The sequence below is a fragment of the Corapipo altera genome, unplaced genomic scaffold (genome assembly GCF_003945725.1).
Source record: "Corapipo altera isolate COAL_440 unplaced genomic scaffold, ASM394572v1 56, whole genome shotgun sequence".
Taxonomy (NCBI): Eukaryota; Metazoa; Chordata; class Aves; order Passeriformes; family Pipridae; genus Corapipo; species Corapipo altera.
In genome coordinates, this window is record NW_020884896.1 from 1928377 (window position 1) to 1948504 (window position 20128).

The 20128-nt window shown below is 35.5% G+C and overlaps 1 protein-coding gene across 3 annotated transcripts in view; it reads left to right on the top strand.

Annotated features, from left to right (window-relative positions):
* KIF20B (kinesin family member 20B) overlaps positions 1 to 19861 on the top strand; it is a 37841-nt gene extending 17980 nt beyond the window's left edge. For all 3 annotated transcript variants that reach the window (XM_027648148.1, XM_027648149.1, XM_027648147.1), the window contains 15 exons: positions 477 to 642; positions 3710 to 4898; positions 6204 to 6342; positions 7431 to 7553; positions 8027 to 8087; positions 8696 to 8821; positions 9085 to 9218; positions 10209 to 10364; positions 11417 to 11593; positions 12162 to 12326; positions 15108 to 15311; positions 15699 to 15776; positions 16544 to 16691; positions 18013 to 18155; positions 19638 to 19861. In XM_027648148.1, coding sequence (XP_027503949.1) covers positions 477 to 642; positions 3710 to 4898; positions 6204 to 6342; positions 7431 to 7553; positions 8027 to 8087; positions 8696 to 8821; positions 9085 to 9218; positions 10209 to 10364; positions 11417 to 11593; positions 12162 to 12326; positions 15108 to 15311; positions 15699 to 15776; positions 16544 to 16691; positions 18013 to 18155; positions 19638 to 19715 — 3087 coding nt within the window. In that variant the 3' untranslated portion in view covers positions 19716 to 19861. The remainder of the gene's footprint in view (positions 1 to 476; positions 643 to 3709; positions 4899 to 6203; positions 6343 to 7430; positions 7554 to 8026; positions 8088 to 8695; positions 8822 to 9084; positions 9219 to 10208; positions 10365 to 11416; positions 11594 to 12161; positions 12327 to 15107; positions 15312 to 15698; positions 15777 to 16543; positions 16692 to 18012; positions 18156 to 19637) is intronic.
* The last annotated feature ends 267 nt before the right edge of the window (positions 19862 to 20128 follow it).

Genomic DNA, 20128 nt, shown 5'->3' on the forward strand with positions numbered 1-20128 from the left:
GTATGGCAGACCTGACTGGGCTTTCAAACTGCATCAGATATGTCATGACAGAAATGATTTGTGGCTTTGCTAAAGGATGTTAAAGCTCCCAACTCTGCCAATGATGATAAGAAAGTGATTAACTTGTAGAACTGACTGTTTGACCTTTGAACAAGTTGGGAATTTTGTCAGCTCTTGACATTGAAAACTATTTTCAGATGGTAAACTAACTTCTCTTACACGTAAGTCTTGCATTTTGTAGTTTCCCAGTTTTTTGCTCTGATTCCTGTAGAGTGCAGAATATTGAGTTTATTAGTATTATGAGTTGTACTGGCTTTTGGTTTAAGTAACTGATCTGTAACTGACTTTTTCCTCTGACAACCCCTATACACCTTGCCCAGATAGTTTTGTGAAAGTATTTGTATATAAAAAACTACTAAGCCTTTGAAGTTGCATCAATTGACCACTTAAAAGTAACTGATGCTATTTTAACACAGGACAACACTCTGACTATCATTAAGAGAAAATTAGCAGAAAAGAACTCCAATGAAGTGATTGAAAGCAGCCAATTGAAGGACTGTGAGGAAACTGTACTGGAAGTGGGAAGAAAACGTTGCTTGGAAAATAAGTCTACTGTGGAAGAAGAGCCACCTACAAAGAAAGGTACAATTTCTAACATCGCTCAACAGGGGGTCTTCAAAAAAAACTTGATTACTAATCCAGAACAGATGCAAAAAGTTGTGAAGCGTAAACGTCGCGTTATGAGGAAGAGATCTGCTACATTAAACTGTAAATGGAAATAACTGTTCTGTAAATATAAACTATTTTACAGAAGGTCCTATATTGTTTACTCCTAAGTGCTTTAAATAAAATTTAGTTTTTAGACTCTTTCCTTTCTGATGCTTTTTCTCATCTGTGTATGAACTTGCAGACCCAGCTGTAGTTCTTAGGCAATTTCTTAACAGTAATTTTTGTACTAAACTTGCTATTGCTGGACTTCATGGAAAGTGGCATCTCCTGCTCAAGTTTTTGAACATTACCTAAGCAAGCCTCAGGGTTGTCAATGACTTATTGATTGTTCTGTCATACAGTATGTGCTGCAAAACTTGGTGTTTCTTTCTGTATCCATGAGTGTGAACACACCAGCTCTGGTCAAGGTGAGAGTGCTGGCAAAGGAGAAAAGCTTTTCACTTGAATGGAAGTAAAATTATTTTAAATTCACAAATTATATATTTTGTACAGCTCTTAGGCTTGCACCTTCAATCCTTTTGCTTTTCTTGCTTTATCTGTGAGCATATCAGGTGAATAAAGTCTATTAATAAGCAAAAGTGAGCTATATGGGACTTGTACAAAATGGTACTTACAAGGGCTGTCTGCCTCTACCCAGCTCAGCTTCACTGTCTCATAGAACTATGGAAAGCATATGTGACAGAAGGGTGAAAGACCTCTTTCTGTAAAACAAGAATTGTGAAATTCACATGATCACAGAAAACTGAGGCTGCAGACAGTGAATAAACTGAATGGTGGACTACCATTCATTACAGTGTGCAGCAAAAGAATGTGGGAACACTCATTGTGGTAGGTCAGTTTTAAGTTTATGGTGCAAAGTGTTACAGTTTACTTCAGGGTGGTGACCCATCACTAGTGGGGCTCTGCAGGGCTCCATCCTAGGCCTCATTCTCTTTGACATCTTCATTGATGATGTGGATGTGGGATCCAAAACTGTGCTAAGTAAGTTTGCCAATGATAACTGTCAACTCCTTGAAGGCAGAGAGGCCCTGCAGAGAGATCTAGACAAATTAGAGGGCTGGGCAATCACCAACTGTGAGAAGTTTAACAAAGATAAGTGCTGGATTCTGCACCTGGAACAGGGCAACCCTGGATGTACATATAGGCTAGGGAATGAGAGGCTGGAGAGCAGTGCTACTTTCGATGATCCTTGTGGCTCCCTTCAATTCAGGATATTCTGTGATTCTATGAACGAAGCACTTCTTGCCCTGGGTATTGAACTTCTAATATTTACTACCCTAGAGGGTGGGAGAGGCAGATAACTCTCATATTCCAGGCATGGCTAGACAAGCTGACAGCCACCACGTTCATGACTGAGAGGGTTAAGGAGGGTTGTGTTGTCTCAGTTCTTCAATGTCAGGGAAGTTCCACAGGAAGTGGCTGGGTCTACCAATAGTAGCAAAAGGAGGTAAAAATATTAGGCTAAGTCAGCTGCTGGTGTGTGATCCAATAGGGCGTTTCTGATGTAAAACTATTTCAAGTAAGTGTCATTTGAAGCTAAGGACTAGAGGTTTTGACAAAGTCTGTCTTAAGACACCTCAGCACCTCTCCCTTTTAGTGAAGTATGCACAATTCCAGTCTAGTGTGAGGAATATGTGGTATTTTGTCTGATATGCTTTCCTGTGTCTGCACAACTGAGCTTTCAGAGAACCATTTCCTAAATCCAAAGTTTTTAATCTTTTAGGATTTAAAAGTATGACTTTATATGCCACAGTAAACCTGCTGTTGTGGCTGATCTAGCAGGAGCACTTGATGTGTCTTATTAGAACATAAAAGCTACAGAAAAGCAAGAGAAAAGAAGTGTCTTGAGGACTTTAATCACTAAATACCAAAACACTGCTGCTAATGCTTCAGCATGATTTTTTGTTAGTGACTCAAATTAGAGACTATAAAACTTGCTGGATCTGTTCAGAGGATGTTTCCATGCAGTACACATGTACCTATGTGCTTGATGCTCCCAAAGTGAGATGACGGCTGAACTCCACCTTACTGTGCTTGCAGTAGTCACAAGAATCCATACTATCTTCCTGTAGTACATAGTTATGATGACCTAATCCTTAGTCAGGCTTGATTTAATACTAAAATGCATGTCACTAAAAGGACACAACTGGATTCTAAAACACTTCTGTGAAATACAGCCAGAGTAATTTTTGAAGGTGATGAAATACATGTGATTTTTAGTTAGAATTGCTCATTACTTTGAGAAAAAAAGAGTCAAGCTAATAAAATGCTTATGGAAATTTGGAGTTGGGCTAATATGTTATAAGTCTTTCATGGAGAACTTTACATGCAACATATTAGGTGTGGGCATTAATAGTTATCCTTTTATCTAGTTTAGAAACCTATTGAACAAAGAAGAGGGGAAGGTTCCAAACACTAAGCAAAACAAAAAAAATCAAACAAAAAGCATGCTGGAGTTTTAGCTTTACTTTTAAAGTAACATGATATTGGGTGTGAATAAAACTTCTCAGAAAAGCATACAACAGCATTGATCTGCTAAATGTAGGGTGGGTAATTGCTGATTCTATTTAAAGGGGTTGTTGAATCAGTGAAGGTGGAAACTAGATATAGCTGTGATTGTTATCTAGCTCATAGGTGTTATAAATACTAGTAAAACCAGCTAGATTTTTCTGCTAGTGGTATAGAGTAAAGGCTGGAGCCTTACTCTAGAACCATAACAAATTTTTTTAAGTCTTCTGCACACCTCTTTCTGCAAATTATGCCTCGAAGACCAAGAGGGATCTATTGCAAGTAAAACAGCTCACAGGGCTTTAACTACTTCAAGACTCCAAAATGCTGTAAGGGTGTGGCTTTCAGACAGTGATTATTTTCTGTAGAGCAATTGCAGCTTGTATTGCTAGAGACTTACACTATTGATTTTAATCAATCTGAGCTCTATGGATATTTTTTATTGTTGATGTTGTTTTGTTTTTGTTTTTAGGAGATAAGACAGGGAGATGGGAAAATTGCTCTCTTCATTCAAAGAGAACTAATAATTCTGAGACCTATGCGGAAATACTGGCACTGAAGGAAAGAACTGAAACCTTGGAAGGTCAGATAGCTGCACTTGAAGAACAATACCAAAGAGAAAAAAATAAAAAAGAAGAGTTAAGTTGGCAGATAACAAGCTTGCATCTCAAGCTGTCTGCTTCTGAAGAAAGGGCTTATGGCTTAAGTGAAGAGCTTCAGCAATGTCAAGCTGACTATCAGGAGACTGTTTCCAAATTGGAGAAACAGAAAGCTGTAAATAAGGAACAAGAAGGAAAGATTATTCAGCTAAATAACCAAGTAACAGCTGCTGAACAAAATATAATTGATAAAGTGTCCCAAATTAAAACAATGCAGTCCCGAGTAGATGAGCTGTATAAATGTCACTTAGAGTCTTACACTCTGGATACTGATTTAGTTAATCTAAAGGACTCCTTAGACCCTCAAAAAGATGAACCACAGACAGCTCAAATGAGTCCTGTATCTATGCAGTTCCAAACTGCTTCTACAGCAGATCTAGGACAGGGGAGCTCCTTTCACCACAGTATTGAAACCATTTGGGAAGAATGCAAAATTGTGATTAAGGCTTCTTCACAAAAAAGTCATCAGATTCAAGAACTGCTTCAACAAGTTGCAGACTTAAAGAAGAGACTTAATGACAGTGAGAATTACAATAATCAACTAAAAATCAAATTAAATGAGTTTGCAAGTCAAGATGATCGGTCTGTAAAGGAAAAAGATATTATGAGCCAGTTACAAGAGCAAATCCTGAAGAAAACTCAGGATTTTGAAAATCAGGCTGCAGAAGATCAGAGAGTAATTGCACAGTTTCAGGAGAAAGTTAATGGATGCGAGGGAAAAATAAGAGATCTTGAATGTGTATTGGAAGCTAAAGATGACAGCATAAAAAAGTTAGAAGAAGTACTTAAAGAAAAAGAATCTACTATTTTAAATCTACAAAGTAGTACAGTAGCTCTCCAAGAGAAATGTACCAGGTCGGACAAAAAACTGAAAGAACTGAATGATCAAGAAGCAAATCTGAAGGATGAAGTTGTGCAGTTGACAAACAGCTTGGGGAACATGAAACATGCTCTTCAGGAAAAGGAGAAAAATGAGAATGAGCAAATACAATCTATAGAATTGTAAGTAAATAATGAGATTACTCATAACCCTTTGCCAATAGACCTAAGTTAAAAATCCCTTATGTCAACATCAATTTATTTTGACATAACACATTTTCTTGTTTATAAACTTGATTAAACAAACTGCTTCTTTGAAAAGTTTCAATGCACTACTTGAATTCCCCACCTGTTTGTTTATTCTTTCAAAAATATAGATCTAAATCATGTGGAACTATTGAGTGGGGGAATGCATACAAGGAAATTAATTATTTGGGGATTTCTAATAGTTTTGTTGCATACCCTTTCTGAAAGAAGTCACATATAGTTTAATGTACCAAAGTAGGCATTGTTGTCTTTGGAAAGGACTGGGTGGTAAAAGGAAAAGAAGAAAGAAAAAAAAAACCTAGGGAGTAAACAACAATAAACAGTTGGGTTTGGTAATAGCTATTCTAGGTGAACAAAATCTACTGTAAGACTTGAAGGAATAATAGTCATAGGAGGGTAGAACTTTCTTCACCTCCCTCTACTTTTTAAGTCTTTAAGAAATAAAAGATAGCATGTATCTGAGAGATTATATTTGTTATATGGTAAAAAATTATAATTATGTAAAAATAGCTTTAAGATGCTATGTAGCCCTTCTACTGACTTTAGTTTCTTTAGTGCTGTATCTGAGTACCTGCACATACTCCAAAGTACAATTTAGAATGAAGGTCTGATGATCCCCAACCCTATGCTTGTAAAGCTTTGAAAGGTTTTCCTTTTGTAAGGCCTTGTATTGTATTGTCACTTATCTAAAAAACCTTCTATTAGTGAGTTCAAGGGTAAAAATCCAGGATGTCTTACTGTAAACTCTTTGAAATAAATGTGACCGTTTAAAAATGAACCCATCAAACTTATTTTTTGCTTTGTAGCACTTGTGAGGGCAGCATTTGCTGCTATGTTATTGGGGTTTTTTATTTGAATTTTTATTTATTTGATCCTTTCAAGGACTGGGATGTGTAGTTATCAAGTTCAAAGTTGTTTGATATTAGTCTTGTTCCATTTTGTTACTTTGTATGGTCACCTAGTGCTATAAATGTTTGCTCTACTGTGCTTAAAAAAGTAATATTTAAAAAGATGTCAGTGTTTAGAAATGAATCTGAGCAGTTTGTTACTTCAGGATCATATAAGAAGAAATTGAAATACAAAAGTACAGTTATAAAGTTTGTCATTGATCTGCTAGAGCCAAGATTCTATTCTTCAATAAAACTGGGAAAGAGCCTGAGTTAATGTGTAAAAGCTGTTTTTGAGATGTGTAAGATTAACGTTATTTATTTCTAACCCAAGGCTACGTAAAGATCTTTCTGAGAGCTCTGCTCTTGTACAAAGTTTGAAGAAAGATTTGCAGAGGAAAGAGGAAGAATATACAGATTTGAAAGAGAAACTATCTGATGCCAAGAAACAAATTCAGCAAGTACAAAAAGAGGTTGGTAACCATAGGCAAAATGTTTCTTCTGCAGGTTTGGGCCTGGGGTTCTGTTATTAAAACTGGTTTTCACAAATCTCGAGCTACAAATGTTAAAAGTGATTCATAATAAGGCTACTTTGAGCAATATATCTACAGTAACATTGAATTTTAAATTACATAACCATTGAAGTTGTAAACTAAAGACCAGATGTTAGAACACAGATTAGTAAAGATATTGAAGGGTCACGTGAATTTTTATTAATACCCTTGAGAAAGAGTTGTGAAAGCTATGACTAATCTGATTATGGAGAAGATTTTATAATCTCTGTAACAACAGTAATCTTACATTGTTATTTGTGCTGACTTCAGACTTGTGGAAAATGCTGATCTCTGAGAGAAAAAGATAGATTAATCAGAAAAGGAAAGCACTAACTTCTAGAGACTTTTAAATCTGAGCTATGTTTCCTATTAAGGTTGGGGAGAAGAAATTAATAAATGGAATAACTCAATACCGACAATTAACATTGGTAAAAGTTAGCAGGCAGTAAGTTTTGGTTTTTCTAGAACCTCATGGGATATTGCAAAAACTTAAAATCCAAAAAACTTGCAAGAGTTTAACCTTGGAAGTTAAAGAGTATTAACATTTTCACAGCAGCCTTTCCTACTCAACATTCAGTGTATAATCCTCTGCTTGAGAAATAGCAAGGAGTGGATAAGGTCCCATGTCAGAAAACTTTTTTTAAAGGACAGCAAATTGTAGCATAATTAGGCTCTTTCCTGGTTTGTGGTTTGTTTGGGGTTTTTTTGTTGTGCTTTCAGAGTGGGGGTTTTTCCTTTATTTGGGTTTTGTGGTGTTTTTTTAAGGGGTGGAATTTTTGTCAAGTTGGTTGGGTTTGGGTTTTTCCCCCCTCCTCTCAAATGTAATTCTCTATGGTTAAAATACTTTCCTCAGAAGGATCTACAGTATAATGCTCTACCAGCCCCTGGAATTTAGCTAAGATACTTGCAAAAATTTGACTCTTAATTAAAGTAATTGGTTATTTATCTGACAGAGATTGTAGAAGGCTTATAACTAAATGTTAGTTTTGCTTGCTGTCTTGTTGCAGGTGTGTACAATGCAATCTGAGGAGAAAACTCTGAGGAAAAAAGTTAATGAGCTGGAGCAAATTAAAAGCCAGTTTAGTGAAGAATTGGAGTTCAAACAGCGCACAATCCTGAAACTTAAAAAGGTATTTTTTTTCCTAAAATTTTCCTTGTTCTTAATTTTTTCAACTAATCCAATATTGAGTTTTCCAAGCAGGTGGAGAAAAGCTTATACAGGTTGGGGTAAAACAGTAGCCAGCTGAAATTAGTTTTAACAGATGAATGAAAAACGTTTAAAGAAATTCTCATGCAGGACATTGCTCTATTTAAAACAATTTGACAATCTGCCTAGCAAATACATACTTAATACCTTAAGAGTTTCTGATTAATGACACTTAGATATGTTACCTGTAATGTCTTCCTCTTTTTTTTTTTTTTTTTTTTTAAACAACTTGAATACTGCTTTATATTATATGAAGAACTTACTTATTTGGACTGTTTGTTTTAAATACTTGATTCATCATTTATTAAATTCACAATGAAAAACCACTAATTTCTAGCATATATATTTGTTTCTTTCAACATGTTTTCTTTAATTTACTTTCAATGTGATATTTAGGAGCTGTTGAATAATGAGAAGCTGGAAGAAATCTCCAAACAGTACGAGAAGACACATGAAGGTCAGAAAAAGCCATTGTTGTTCCTTTTTTTTGTGTGTATATGTGGAGTGTCAACATAATGAGTGGTCACGTTGAGAACAAATTTGGAGAGTCTCATGTATTTATATTTTAAAATACCGAGAAACTCCAACTTGAACATTAAAATCTCACAAGAAATATTTTTATCGAATCATTATTAGAGATATAGTAAGCAAAGAAACAATCTCAGAATAAGAAATGTAAGCCTTGGAGAAAGTATCAGTGTTAACTTATTAAATGCTGGGATTTATTTGCCATTTTAGTTGTCTGTTTTAACAAAAGCATGAACTAGCACAATATTAGTTTCTGCAGATTTGGTAAACATTTAGCAGTTGAACAGTGGTTAGTTTCTCATAGCCATACAAACTGTATTCTGACATTTAACACTGAAACACATCTAAATCAAGTTTCTGAGAACAGAATCACTTAAAAATTTTAGATTTGAACAGTTCAGTAGAGATGCCCTATTTCTTTCTAATGGAGCTTTTAATCTCAGGAAATGGGGAAACAACTTGTAATCAAGACAGTTTGGGAGACAATGGTGGGAACTAGGAGGAGGCTTATCTGTAAATTAATTTTCAAATTTTTAGATCTGTGTGCAAAGGAAAAAATAATTGAAGATATGCGGATGACATTAGAAGAACAAGAACAGACTCAGATGGAACAAGATCAAGTGCTTGAAGCCAAACTAGAAGAGACCAACAGATTAGTTTTAGGTAATCTCTTCATGAAATGGGGTCAGGGAGGCAAAATTATTTTGAATGTGTATTGTGATAGCTGCTTTAAATTTCTGGGTTTACTTGTTAATTGTTATTTAGGCATTACTTTCATGTAACACAGCAATTTCTTTGAAAAGGTTCTGTTGTCTGTGATCATAGCTAATAAACTCAAGTAACTTTAGTAGAAGGATGTGAACATGGTCAAATAAGTGTTCAAAACTATGCGAGTTCAATGTGAATTCGTTTTGTATTCTGACTAGAACTGGAAGCATGGAAGCAGAAATACAGAGAGCTGAATAACCAGAGCAATACTGACTGGCAGCAAAAGATGAGCGAAAATGAGAAAACCATAAATGAAAATGAGGAATTAATGAAGCTGCAAAAAGAACTGAAGGTAAAATATAACACAGAATTCATACATAGTTTTAAAACTATAACTTACCTTTAGGAGTCTAAATTTTTTTTGCATCGGTATCTTCAAAAGGGAGGGCATGATATGGCCAATTGTTACACTGGTAAAGGAAACCTCCTCTGAAAGCTGCAGTGCACCAGTGCAGTGAAGTCTGGATGCAGTGTCTTTGTAATATCTTATGCCCCATCACTTATGCCCCATAACGAAGTGCACCGTCCCCTGCATTATGCTACTACGATGCAAGGTGCTTCTGTAGCTGGTCTCCTCTTACAGTTATCTTGATCCAACTCCTGATATCTGTTCCAAACATCTTTCCTGTCAGTTGCTAAGTCAAACTCTTTCAAAATCTTGTGCTTGCTGCATGACCTGTGAGCCCTTTCTGTAAGGCAGAGAACTTACTTTTAATTCTCCTTGGAATAGAAAGTAGACTTTCTTTCTGAGTAACTTTACAGGTACCTTCTGTCTTATGAGGTAGAATGTCTGAGGTTTGACTGTGATAGAGGAGACAAGGTTGCTGTGGATTGAAGTGACATTCTTAAGTACGAGCTGTCTCTGCCTTCCCTTCAAACTGTACTGCATTCTTTACCTTTCAGTCATGAAGCAGAAGTTAGTTTTCTAACATGTCCTTTAAGGCAGCATAAAAGATTGGGGATTTGTATGTTAAAAGAGTCTCTTTATCATTACTTTTGGTGTAAGTTTTATAGTGTTTGTAACTTACCCGGAACATTTTGAGGAAAAAACCACCTCTGTTCCATGAAGATTTGCCAGTCTGAATAACAAGTGCTGAAAATTGATAAATTTTTTTCAATAGGGAAGACCAAATGGGAATGTAATACTTGCATTTGGGAATATGCTGGAATAGAACTGTGCTAGTATTTCTGTTATGTTCTTGAAATTCAATGGTATTCTGAATTTTAAGTCTTTTTTTTTTTATTTCTACCTATGGTATTATTTCTGGTTTCATCAAAATAGGAAAATGAGGCAAAGTATCAAACTGATAGAAAGAAGTGGCTTGAGGAAAAAATGGAACTCATAAATCAAATAAAAGAAGCTGAGAATCATCTCAACAGAGAAATGAGAAAGTTTGTGGAGAATAGAGAACATCATGTAAAGCAACAAGCAGAAATTGTAAGTGACTGGATGTCTCAGCAGAGTCCTCTAGTGTAAAGCTTTAGTACAGAACAAATGTCATGTCAAGTGTTAACAGTGTGGGCACTTGAGGTAGCTGGCCTTTGTCAGACTTCCCTGACTTTCTCATATGGCACTACATGAGATCTTCTCAATATGAAAAGGGAAAACTAGGAGGATCATAAAATGAAAAAACTTACTACATAATGAAAGTTACCTTGCCAGTTCCTTTCTGTCCTTTACTACCACCTCACTATGAAGTCTTCAAATTTCATATTGTATGTAAAACACCAGTAAATAACCTATGCTAAAATAAATTGCTCCTTACTGGAGCTAAGGAAGCTCACTTTGGAAAATAAGATTTCTTGCTTGGATTTTCTTAAAAAAAAATAAACAAGAAAAAGCCCAAGCAAACAATTTGTGAGACTTTAGAAGGAAGAGGAAAGGCAAGCAAGAAAGGAAGAGAAGTTGTTAGAAAAAGCGTTTTCCAGACATAGAATAAAAATACTTGATGTATATGCTGGGGTTTTCACTAGCATTGGAGTGACTGATAGTTAATAACGAAGATGCCTTACTTGGTCCCTGGACTGTGTCAAGGTTGTAATTTCTTAAGCATATGAAATTTTTATATGAACCTCTACAATCTAAAACTGTATTTGCATCTAGAGGTAGTTAGCAATTACTTTCTGGACCTGCAATCAGTACAGGAGGATGTTAGGAACTAGAACTACTTTCACTTTATCTGTGACTTTTCTTACCTGAGACTTGTTACTAGCAAAATCTTTGAGCAAGCAAACATGAGTGGTGGTTCTTAAAAAATTCTCTTCACAAAGAGTATAAATATAAATACAGATTTTCTAATTGAAAAATGGTTTGCTTTTGCATATTTGTAGTGAAACTAGTTCTGTGTGAGCTTTTTAAGGTCTGCATAGGCTCTTAAGTTTACTAAGACCATAAAATAGTACGAACTATGCAAAACAAAACTACCAGAACAGTTCAGATACTGTGTAGAAGTGGTCTTCTATTCTAACCTATCCTTTTTCCCTCTTTAGGAAAGACTTGCTGCACAGCTGGTAGAGAAGGATAGTAATCTTCAAAAGTGGCGTGAGGAAAGAGATGAACTAGTAGAAGCTTTGGAAGTACAGCTCAAGAGTTTGGCTTCTAGCACCACACAAAAAGACAAAGAAATAGAGGAGCTGAAACAGGCTGCACTAAAGGCTTCAGAAAAGGTCAGTTGTCTCTGTCTTCTTCCTTTGTGATTTTTTGTTTGTTTTTGTTATCCATTAATTCTGCGAAACAGTATCGTTGCACTTGGCATTCTGGCTCTCCTTTTTGTTCTTAAACACTGTTATATGAAAACCTTTTGCAGATAATTTAAAGAAGAAAAGCTTTATGTTTGCTTGAAACAGAATTCGTGATAGTAACTGAAGTTTCAAAATATTAAATAGGGCAAATAAATGCTCTGATTGCGAATTTGGGCAGGATATCTGAAATAACTATCACATTTGTTGCCTTTTTCACAGCACCAAGAACTTCATGAACAAATAGGAGGTGAACTTGTTCTAAATAAGTATAGTAAAACAAAGAGTTTTGCATTACATTTTCCCCAGACTGTTATAAGACTTTTCTTCACTTTACACAGAGGCATTAAATTACTGGATTTGTATTGGATACCTGACTGTTTTAGCCTGCAGTAATAGAACTGATGCTACCAAGTAAACATAATGATGCTTGTGATATATATTACTTTCTTCTGACAGCCCTGCAATTTGTGGCAATTTTTGCTTTGTTTATTAGGGTAAGGAAACTGACATAGAAGAACTAAGAAAACAATTGACTGAGAAAGATGATTTTATAAAGGAATTGAAACAACACATTAACCGTGAAAGCCCTCAGTCTATGTCAGAAGTACCTTTACCTGAAGAAGGACAAGATAAAACTACACAGTCTGTAAGCAAAGAGGTATGTTTGTTTAATTTATAGAAAATATGTACTAATGATATTAATTTAGTTTTGTTGTTTTCTCAGTATATATTTCTGTATATAGTTTTGGGAATCTCCTAAAACATTTTTGTAGTTCTTTGTACTTTAGCTGTATCTTCAGTTCTTGCTCATTCTTCTTCTCTTTCACACTCTCTCTCAGAAAATGAGTACTTTAGTTAATAGAATGCTATCTCTCTGTACATTATAGAACTTCTACACATGAGGGAAAACTGGTTAACTAATCCAGGTTCTAGAGATTTGGAGACATAGTATTTGTAGTGTCACCTCAGTTTGAGTATGTCAGTATTAAGGAGATTTCAACTCAAACAACTTTTCATGATGTCACCTATGATGTGGTAAGACGATTCTGTAATTAAAGCTACCAGCCCATATGGGGGTTCACAAGAACAAAGCAGTATCTTGCATCCCACTTAAAACGAAAACAAAATAATATTTGATGTGAACACAAGGAGAATATCTATTTTACCTATTTCCTGAACAAAAATTAAAAGCGTTGTAACTATACAGAGACTTCTGATTCTGACTGAACCCTTGTATGTGTCATGAACACTATTTAATGAGGTCATTCTCCTTCTAAATGGAATTGATGCTATGTGGCTCCATTGCTAATTAATAATGAACAGGTCTGAACATGGATTTCGTAGCAGTCCCTTCTCTGGCTGCTACAAGATATGATTCTCCTCTTACTGCAGAACTTGACTGAATGCTAAAATACATCTCTTCATCTCTTTACAGTCTATTGGCAAGTAGGACTGTATGGCTAGTTTCTTGCTGTTTCATCAATTCAGCTTGTGCTGTATAGATAAGGCTTGTGATGTATGAGCTCTTTGGAGGGTTACTGCTTAATGTAGCTTTGTAATAGCAGCTAAGAGATCACCATAAAATTAGGTTTTTGCTATAAAATCAGTTACAGAGAAGATCTGTTGTAAACAGTTAGTGCTGAAGTACTTAGCTTAAGCCAGTAGCAACAATACTTGATGTTATGGATAACTAGAGTCTGTTACTGTGACCATTATGTGAGAAACTGTTACGATGGTGTTGAAGTGAGTGGGGTAAAGTTCTGGGGGGAAGTCGAATAATTCTCAGGAAAATCATAGTGGAGAGAGAAAAAGAGCTAAAATGATCAAGGCAATATGTGTCACCTGCCTTGTGTGGAGAGGATAATAGGCTGGCACTCTGATTAGAAGAGGTTAAGGCCACTGGAGGGTCATGGAGCTGAGCCTTAAAAAAAGTCATGGTTGGGGGTAAACAGAAGGCAGAACTGTCCTTCCTAAAATCCTGCAAGAAATGGGCAGTACTTGCTGAAACTAATAGGAGTTTATTTTAAACAGGTAAAATAGCATATTTCTATATGAAGGAGCTAGTGGTCTTCTGAAGGTGGTGAAAACCAATACCATCAGCAGGGATTAGGAAAAATTATAGTAGAAATGTATAAATGTATTTGTAGATGGATACTCTGACATTTCTAATGCAAAAACTGAGAGTGCTGCAAGGGTATTGATGGAACAGATGAGAAGGTGACCAGGATCACACATGTTATCCCTACAAAGCACCTGTTTTCCATTCCTGGAGGCAGAGTATTGAAGTAGATGGACTGTTGGTGATACCCACCAGGACACGTGATCTCATTGTGAAACAGATGTTACTGTCTTATACTCCTGTTGTCTTTCAGCCTAAGTGTTCATTAGCTATCTGCACTTGGAGCTTTTCTGCTGTAACTTTAGGAAACTCAAAATGGTTTGAGGTTTACAGTGTAGCATATTCTCATATTACTCATTGTAAGTATTTAGAGTTTGTGGGAAAACAAAGCAAGGTTAGTCCTGTAGCTGGAAAAAGTATTCCAGTAAGATATGATGAAGGTAAAGAGAATTATTCATAATCTCAGTGTCCTAGCAGTGCCTTCTCATTAATTGAGCTTGGTATAAAACTTTGAAAATTTTATGCAGAAGCACGAATTTTGCTAAATGCACAGTAGGGAATAAAATGTGTCCTATTGCCTGAATGATTCTAAAGTTTTATTCTGCAAATGCCTTGATGATCAGATCACCTGATTTAGTGGCTTTTGGTAGAAATAAAAGCTGTATAATATAATTATGTGAATAATTACATCTGACTTCAACTGTGTACTCTTGAAAACTTACCTCTCACTGATGCATATGAAGTGGCTGATTATTAGATATGTCAGCTGGAGAAAAAATATAAATTCTTTTAAATGGGTGAGCAATAGCAGGGCAGACTGCTTGCCAGTTGGACCTTACTTACACAATTTAACTTCTCTACTATAGAAGTGAAGGGAGAGCTCTCTAAAGATAAGATGGTGAAAGATTATACTTTTCTTGCAAAAGCTGCTATTACTGCCTAGTTCCTAAGGAGCAGCAGAGTTAAGATGGAGAAAATCATGTCAATTCTGCTACCCCTAGCTGTGAAAACTGTGATTAGTTGTCTCTGCCCTTGAGGAAAATGACTTGGAAACAAAGTATCAGGTTAAGTTCAGCAGGGAAAGTTCTGTGATCATAGATACAAATATTAACTTGTAAAAATTTAACAAAAAAAATGCTAAAATACTCTGCTGTAGATTTCTTTGGAACACTTCAATTGGAAGTGTTCTGGAAGCTAACAGCTGGAAAATAAAAATGCTTACTTCACAATCCACTGCAAAAGTGGGGGGGATATGTATAATACTATTTAACTCATAGTTATTTTAAAACTTGTTTTCTTAAAATTTCCATATACTTACAGGACCATTCTGAAGTTGTCCTTGACTCTTCTGAAGTGTCCACAGAAGATGGAAAAACTAGTCGGTTCCCAAAACCAGAGATGGAAATCCAGTTCACGCCTCTGCAACCCAATAAGATGGAGGTGAAGCACCAGGGCAGCACATCACCAGTTACAGTTAAAATGCTCAAGCCAAGAAGGAAAAGGAAGAGTGTAGAGATGAACGAGGTGTGAACTAAACCAACTGATGAAATCTGTAGTGGAGCTTTTCAGTGTATTACTCTGATCATTTACTTAAACTCTATCCTTCTGATTTTTCACTGAGATCCTAAGGATATACGTAGGGTATATTTAAACCTTGTGCCCCCCCAAGTGGTGGATCTCTGGCCTGTGTTGATTAAGGTCATAGACTTCAACTGATCAGACTCTGGACTCTTGTCCCTAATTTGCACTTTCTCTTTACCTTTTACATTTCTCTCTCTCCCTGCTGGTGCCATTTCTTCCTGTCTCTAGCTGTGATCTGTGGGATCACAGACCAGTTCTGTAAAATTGCTTCTTTTGGTTATGCAGTCACTGGTATCAATTATTATTTCTTCTAATTTCCTAATTTTTTAGGATTTTGTGAAAAGTGAGAACAAGAGAAATGCAAAACCTGCAGTGGCTGATTCACCTTCTACAAGCAACAAAAAAATGGTTTGATTTTGTTCCATTTTGGAAGTTAGTTTAGCCTTTTTTGTAAAGGTGGACTTGTTGAAGGAACAAATATTCTTATGAGGCAGTATCTTATCCTTATCTGTGTACTTGAATAGGATCCTCAAACACTTATGTTGCCTTTCTACTAAATTCTGTAAGCCAACCAAAGCGAGTGTCTGTATTTGCCAAGAACATGTAGTGTCCTAGCTGCAGTGTGCAATGATTCAAAGGGAAGGATGTTACATATTGAATAGTTACCCAGACTAGTTTGAGCATACTATTAGAATGTGATGTTATAGACAATGCCTTTGAACTAAAACTGAGGTTTATATTACCTATATTTATGGCAATTATAAAAAGATTATTTTAGGCCATAGTGGAAACCTGGGCAGATTCAGAGGTTGGATAGTACATTTATTTGCCTAATCAGATTCTTCTTACTTTATTTATAATTAGACCATCTTGTCTAATGAAATACTCTATAACTTTGAATCTGCCTTTTTCAAAAAGGTAACTATTTATTTCCTATATGACTCATGTCCTTAAATGTATTCTGTGAAACTTCGGTGGTTTTTTTTAATTCTGGGTATAAAATGAGGTTGTCTACATTGCTTGCTGTAGTGGTATCATTACTAAAATGAACAGAGGTGTTAGTAGCAAAGCTTAAACTGTCAGCTTGAAAATAACACTGAAGTAAAATAAAATGAAATTAAACAGGAAGATAAGTCAATTTTCAGTTTAAACAATAAACTTGTATTTCTATACAGATGTCGACTGCTCAGTCTCTTAGAAAAGAATACTCCTTAAGAAAGCAAGAATCTACTTTAAGTAAAAAGTCAACTAAGAAGAAAGATGGGACACTCCAGAAACTTGGTGATTTTTTCCAAAGTTCTCCTACTATTATTCACTCCAAAGGTTTGTACAGTATAAATAAGGCTTATTCCCTGTTCTCTGGGCATTGCAGAAAAGCAGAGTAGAAGAGTTTGTCTTGACTGCAAGGGCACGTGGTTCTAAAGTTTAGATTAAGTGTGAAAGGTAAACCAGGTGGAATGAAAGATGCAGTGTGGGATGTGTGCACACATATCATAAAAGCAATGATAGCTGTTTGGCTCAGAATACCAGAGTTACTTTGTACTTATTTACAGGTAAAGGCAACATTAGAAACTTGCCCTGCTGCTCTAAAAAAATCAAGAGATTAATCCAAACTCCAAATCTTACCGTGTTTTATAAGCAATGCCTTGTTTCTATGGAAACTTCTTAATGTTTTTTGATGTATGTGAGAGGGGAAGATTGGTTCTACAGAATCTGAAAGCCAGTGTCTCATGAAAATATTTGGAAGACTTCATTAAATTGAATATGGAGCAATTAATGGATTTTGTTAAGTTTGAACGTAGCCTTGGTAAGGTCTAGGACTTTCCATTGAAGAATATACTTTTATTCTTTTCCACCGTAAGACAAGATCTCTGGATTACTGTGTTTAAAAAAAAAAATTAGCAGAAGGCACAAGAAATTGCCAATGTTAAATTCTAAAAGATACTATTACTTATTTGGTTAAAACAGGGTCAGTCATTATTTAATGTGGACAGTTGAAATAAGCTCCTGTACCAGCTTGAAAACTTGTCTTGCATCTTTATTTATCTGACATAAGTCAGGTTTGTTATATTGGTTCCATGAGGACAGCATTTATTACCAATGGAAACCAAATTCAGACTACTCAAAATTTCATCCTTAAAATACTAGATGTGAGCAAATGAGTTCTGGTTTATAACCTTTATTACCATGTCCTTTATCTTTTTCCTTTTTGTATAAGAGTATTGTTTGGGATTTCCTGTTGCTTTCCAGTGCATACACTCCTCTCTTTATAAAGCTAGTACTAATTTGATAAAACTACACAAATATATAGAGAAAATTGACTCTACCTTATGCTTGTGTCAGCACAAAGAATTTAAATCTGTTCAATTCAGAAGTCTTTAACTTGCAGTGAGATCTGAATCCTGGTTGATTTTTAATGTGCTATTTAAATGTGTCCTTTAAGCTTTTGCATCTGAAGATACAGAAAACTGCTTCCAGCTATAGAAAACTGTGGTAGTCAAATACTACTTCTGAATTTTTATATTTGAACTTCAGACTACATCGGTTTCATTTTAAACTGTTTTAATAAAGCTTTCTTTATTCATGAATTTTGAGGCTCACAAAACCAGTAAGACATGTATTTATGACAAAACTTGTTTTGTAGCAAAGAAGCTGATTGAGACAATAAGCTCTCCCAAGTCTGCAGAACCAGAAAAAGTCAAAGAAGATGAGCTCAAGCCAAAACGAGCTAAGAGAAAGCTGTATTCAACTAACATTTCTTCCCCCCTACATATCCCTGTTTCTTCAGTAAGTGATTACAGGTTACTGTTTTGCCCACTGTAATGTTTTTCTGTAATCTTAGTTTAAAATAAACTAGTAGGGGAACAAAACAAATCTGAAGGTTGCAAAAGAGGTTTTAAAATAACAACTTACTTTTTGATTCTGCCTAACCATTCCTTTTGGTCTTTTCTGCTGTTTTACTTAATTTTCTCTATTTTCTCACTTGTCTTCTCTCTTTCACTGCTGACTTACTGTATAGGTGATACAACAATCGTGGAGATATCTTTACATTTGGATTCATAGATATCTTAGTTGTAGTATGTGGAGGATTACTTTTTCCTGTGCTACAGCTGCTAAGTCTGAGTTTGTATTTCCAGTAGCTGCAGTTCATTTAAGTGTAACATAAAGAGAGAATAGACATAGAGACCATTAAGGGATCCATAGATTTAGAATAACATGATTGAAATACTAAAGATAAAGGTCTGCGTGTACAATTAATGTTACAGGGCAAGTGAGCACGTAAGGTGTTTTTGAATTCTATTTATGCCTAGCTGATATTTGGGCATAATAGCATGTGGATACATCCATGCTTTTCAAAACACAGTTTAAATAGCCTTCTTGATGTGGTTAAATTGTGTTGCCCTATCTAAACCAGTCTATAAAAAGCCTTATAGGCCAGAGTTTGTGTATTGTTTCTGAAATCCAACTGAATGGTTTTCACAGTAACTATACTGCTGAGAATCTCTTGCTCTGTTGCTTCTAAAGTATATCCCTTCATTCTCTTTAATCCTTTTTTCCCCATGCTTTAGTAAGCATTTGCCCATACTAAGATATCCTGTTGAATTTCCTGTAAATTGTATGAATGGATGTGGCAGAAACCAAAATGCTGTCCATAAGAGGAAAACGAAAATGGTAGAAATGCAGAGCAAAAAGAGCAAAGAAACTTGGAAGTTAATGAAAAAGTGAAAGACTGAATCCTGGAAAAGTCAGAGAAAGCTGTAAAAATTTAAGCTAAAAACTGTCTTCTGAACACTTCTTGTATCACGAAATGAGTATTAGAAATTAGAACTGAAAGCTGCTTTCAGATCACATTTTTCTTTGGACTTTGGTATTTGTTCAGAAAAAAAAAATGGGATTTTGTGTGTTTGTGGTATTTGTTGCTCATTATGATGCACTAAAACAGTCTCTCTATCCTGGAGACCTCTGACTAAAAGGTAATAGAATCATAGAATTGTAAAGATTGGAAAAGACCTCCAAGACCTCCAAGATCATTGAGTCCAACTGTTAACCCAGCACCACTGTGTCCACCACTAAAGCATATCCCCCAGACGGTGATTCTACCACTGGGCATCCTATTCCAGTGACTGACCACCCTTTCAATGAATAAGCAAATTTCATTCTGAAAACAGATTCTGGGGAAAACTATGCTGTTAGTCATACAGGTCTAGAAGTCTATGTCATTTGTCTCTGAAATGCTGAGTAACCACTATTTAATATCATCTTTTTCAGATCTTTGTAGAACAAAAAGAAAAGGAAAGTGATCATCTAATCATCAAGCGACGGCTACGATCAAGAATAGTAAAATAATCTTGCAAACATGTGTTTGTATTTCCTAGGGGCATATTTCCAGCTGATTGTATGTAGGAAGTAATAGATATTTAGTCATGCTTCAACATCTGTATATAGTTGTATAGAATTGTTCTGACTCCATTAAAGTCGAGACATTCAAGAAAGCTTGTGTGTGAGAATTTTGTTTATTTGTTGTTAGGAATGGTGCCTTTGGAAGTGTTTGTAACTTACCCATTGTGCAGTAAGAGCTATACCTGCCTATGTGGAATGGTTTTAGTTGCCTTTTTTTTTTTTTTTTCAGACAGCCTGTATACCCACCATAACTTTGAGTGGAAAAAAATGAGTACACATCAATACTTGTATATCCTTAAATTCTTTAAAAAGATTCTAAAAAAATTCTGTTGTGGGACAAAATTAAGAAATTTATACTA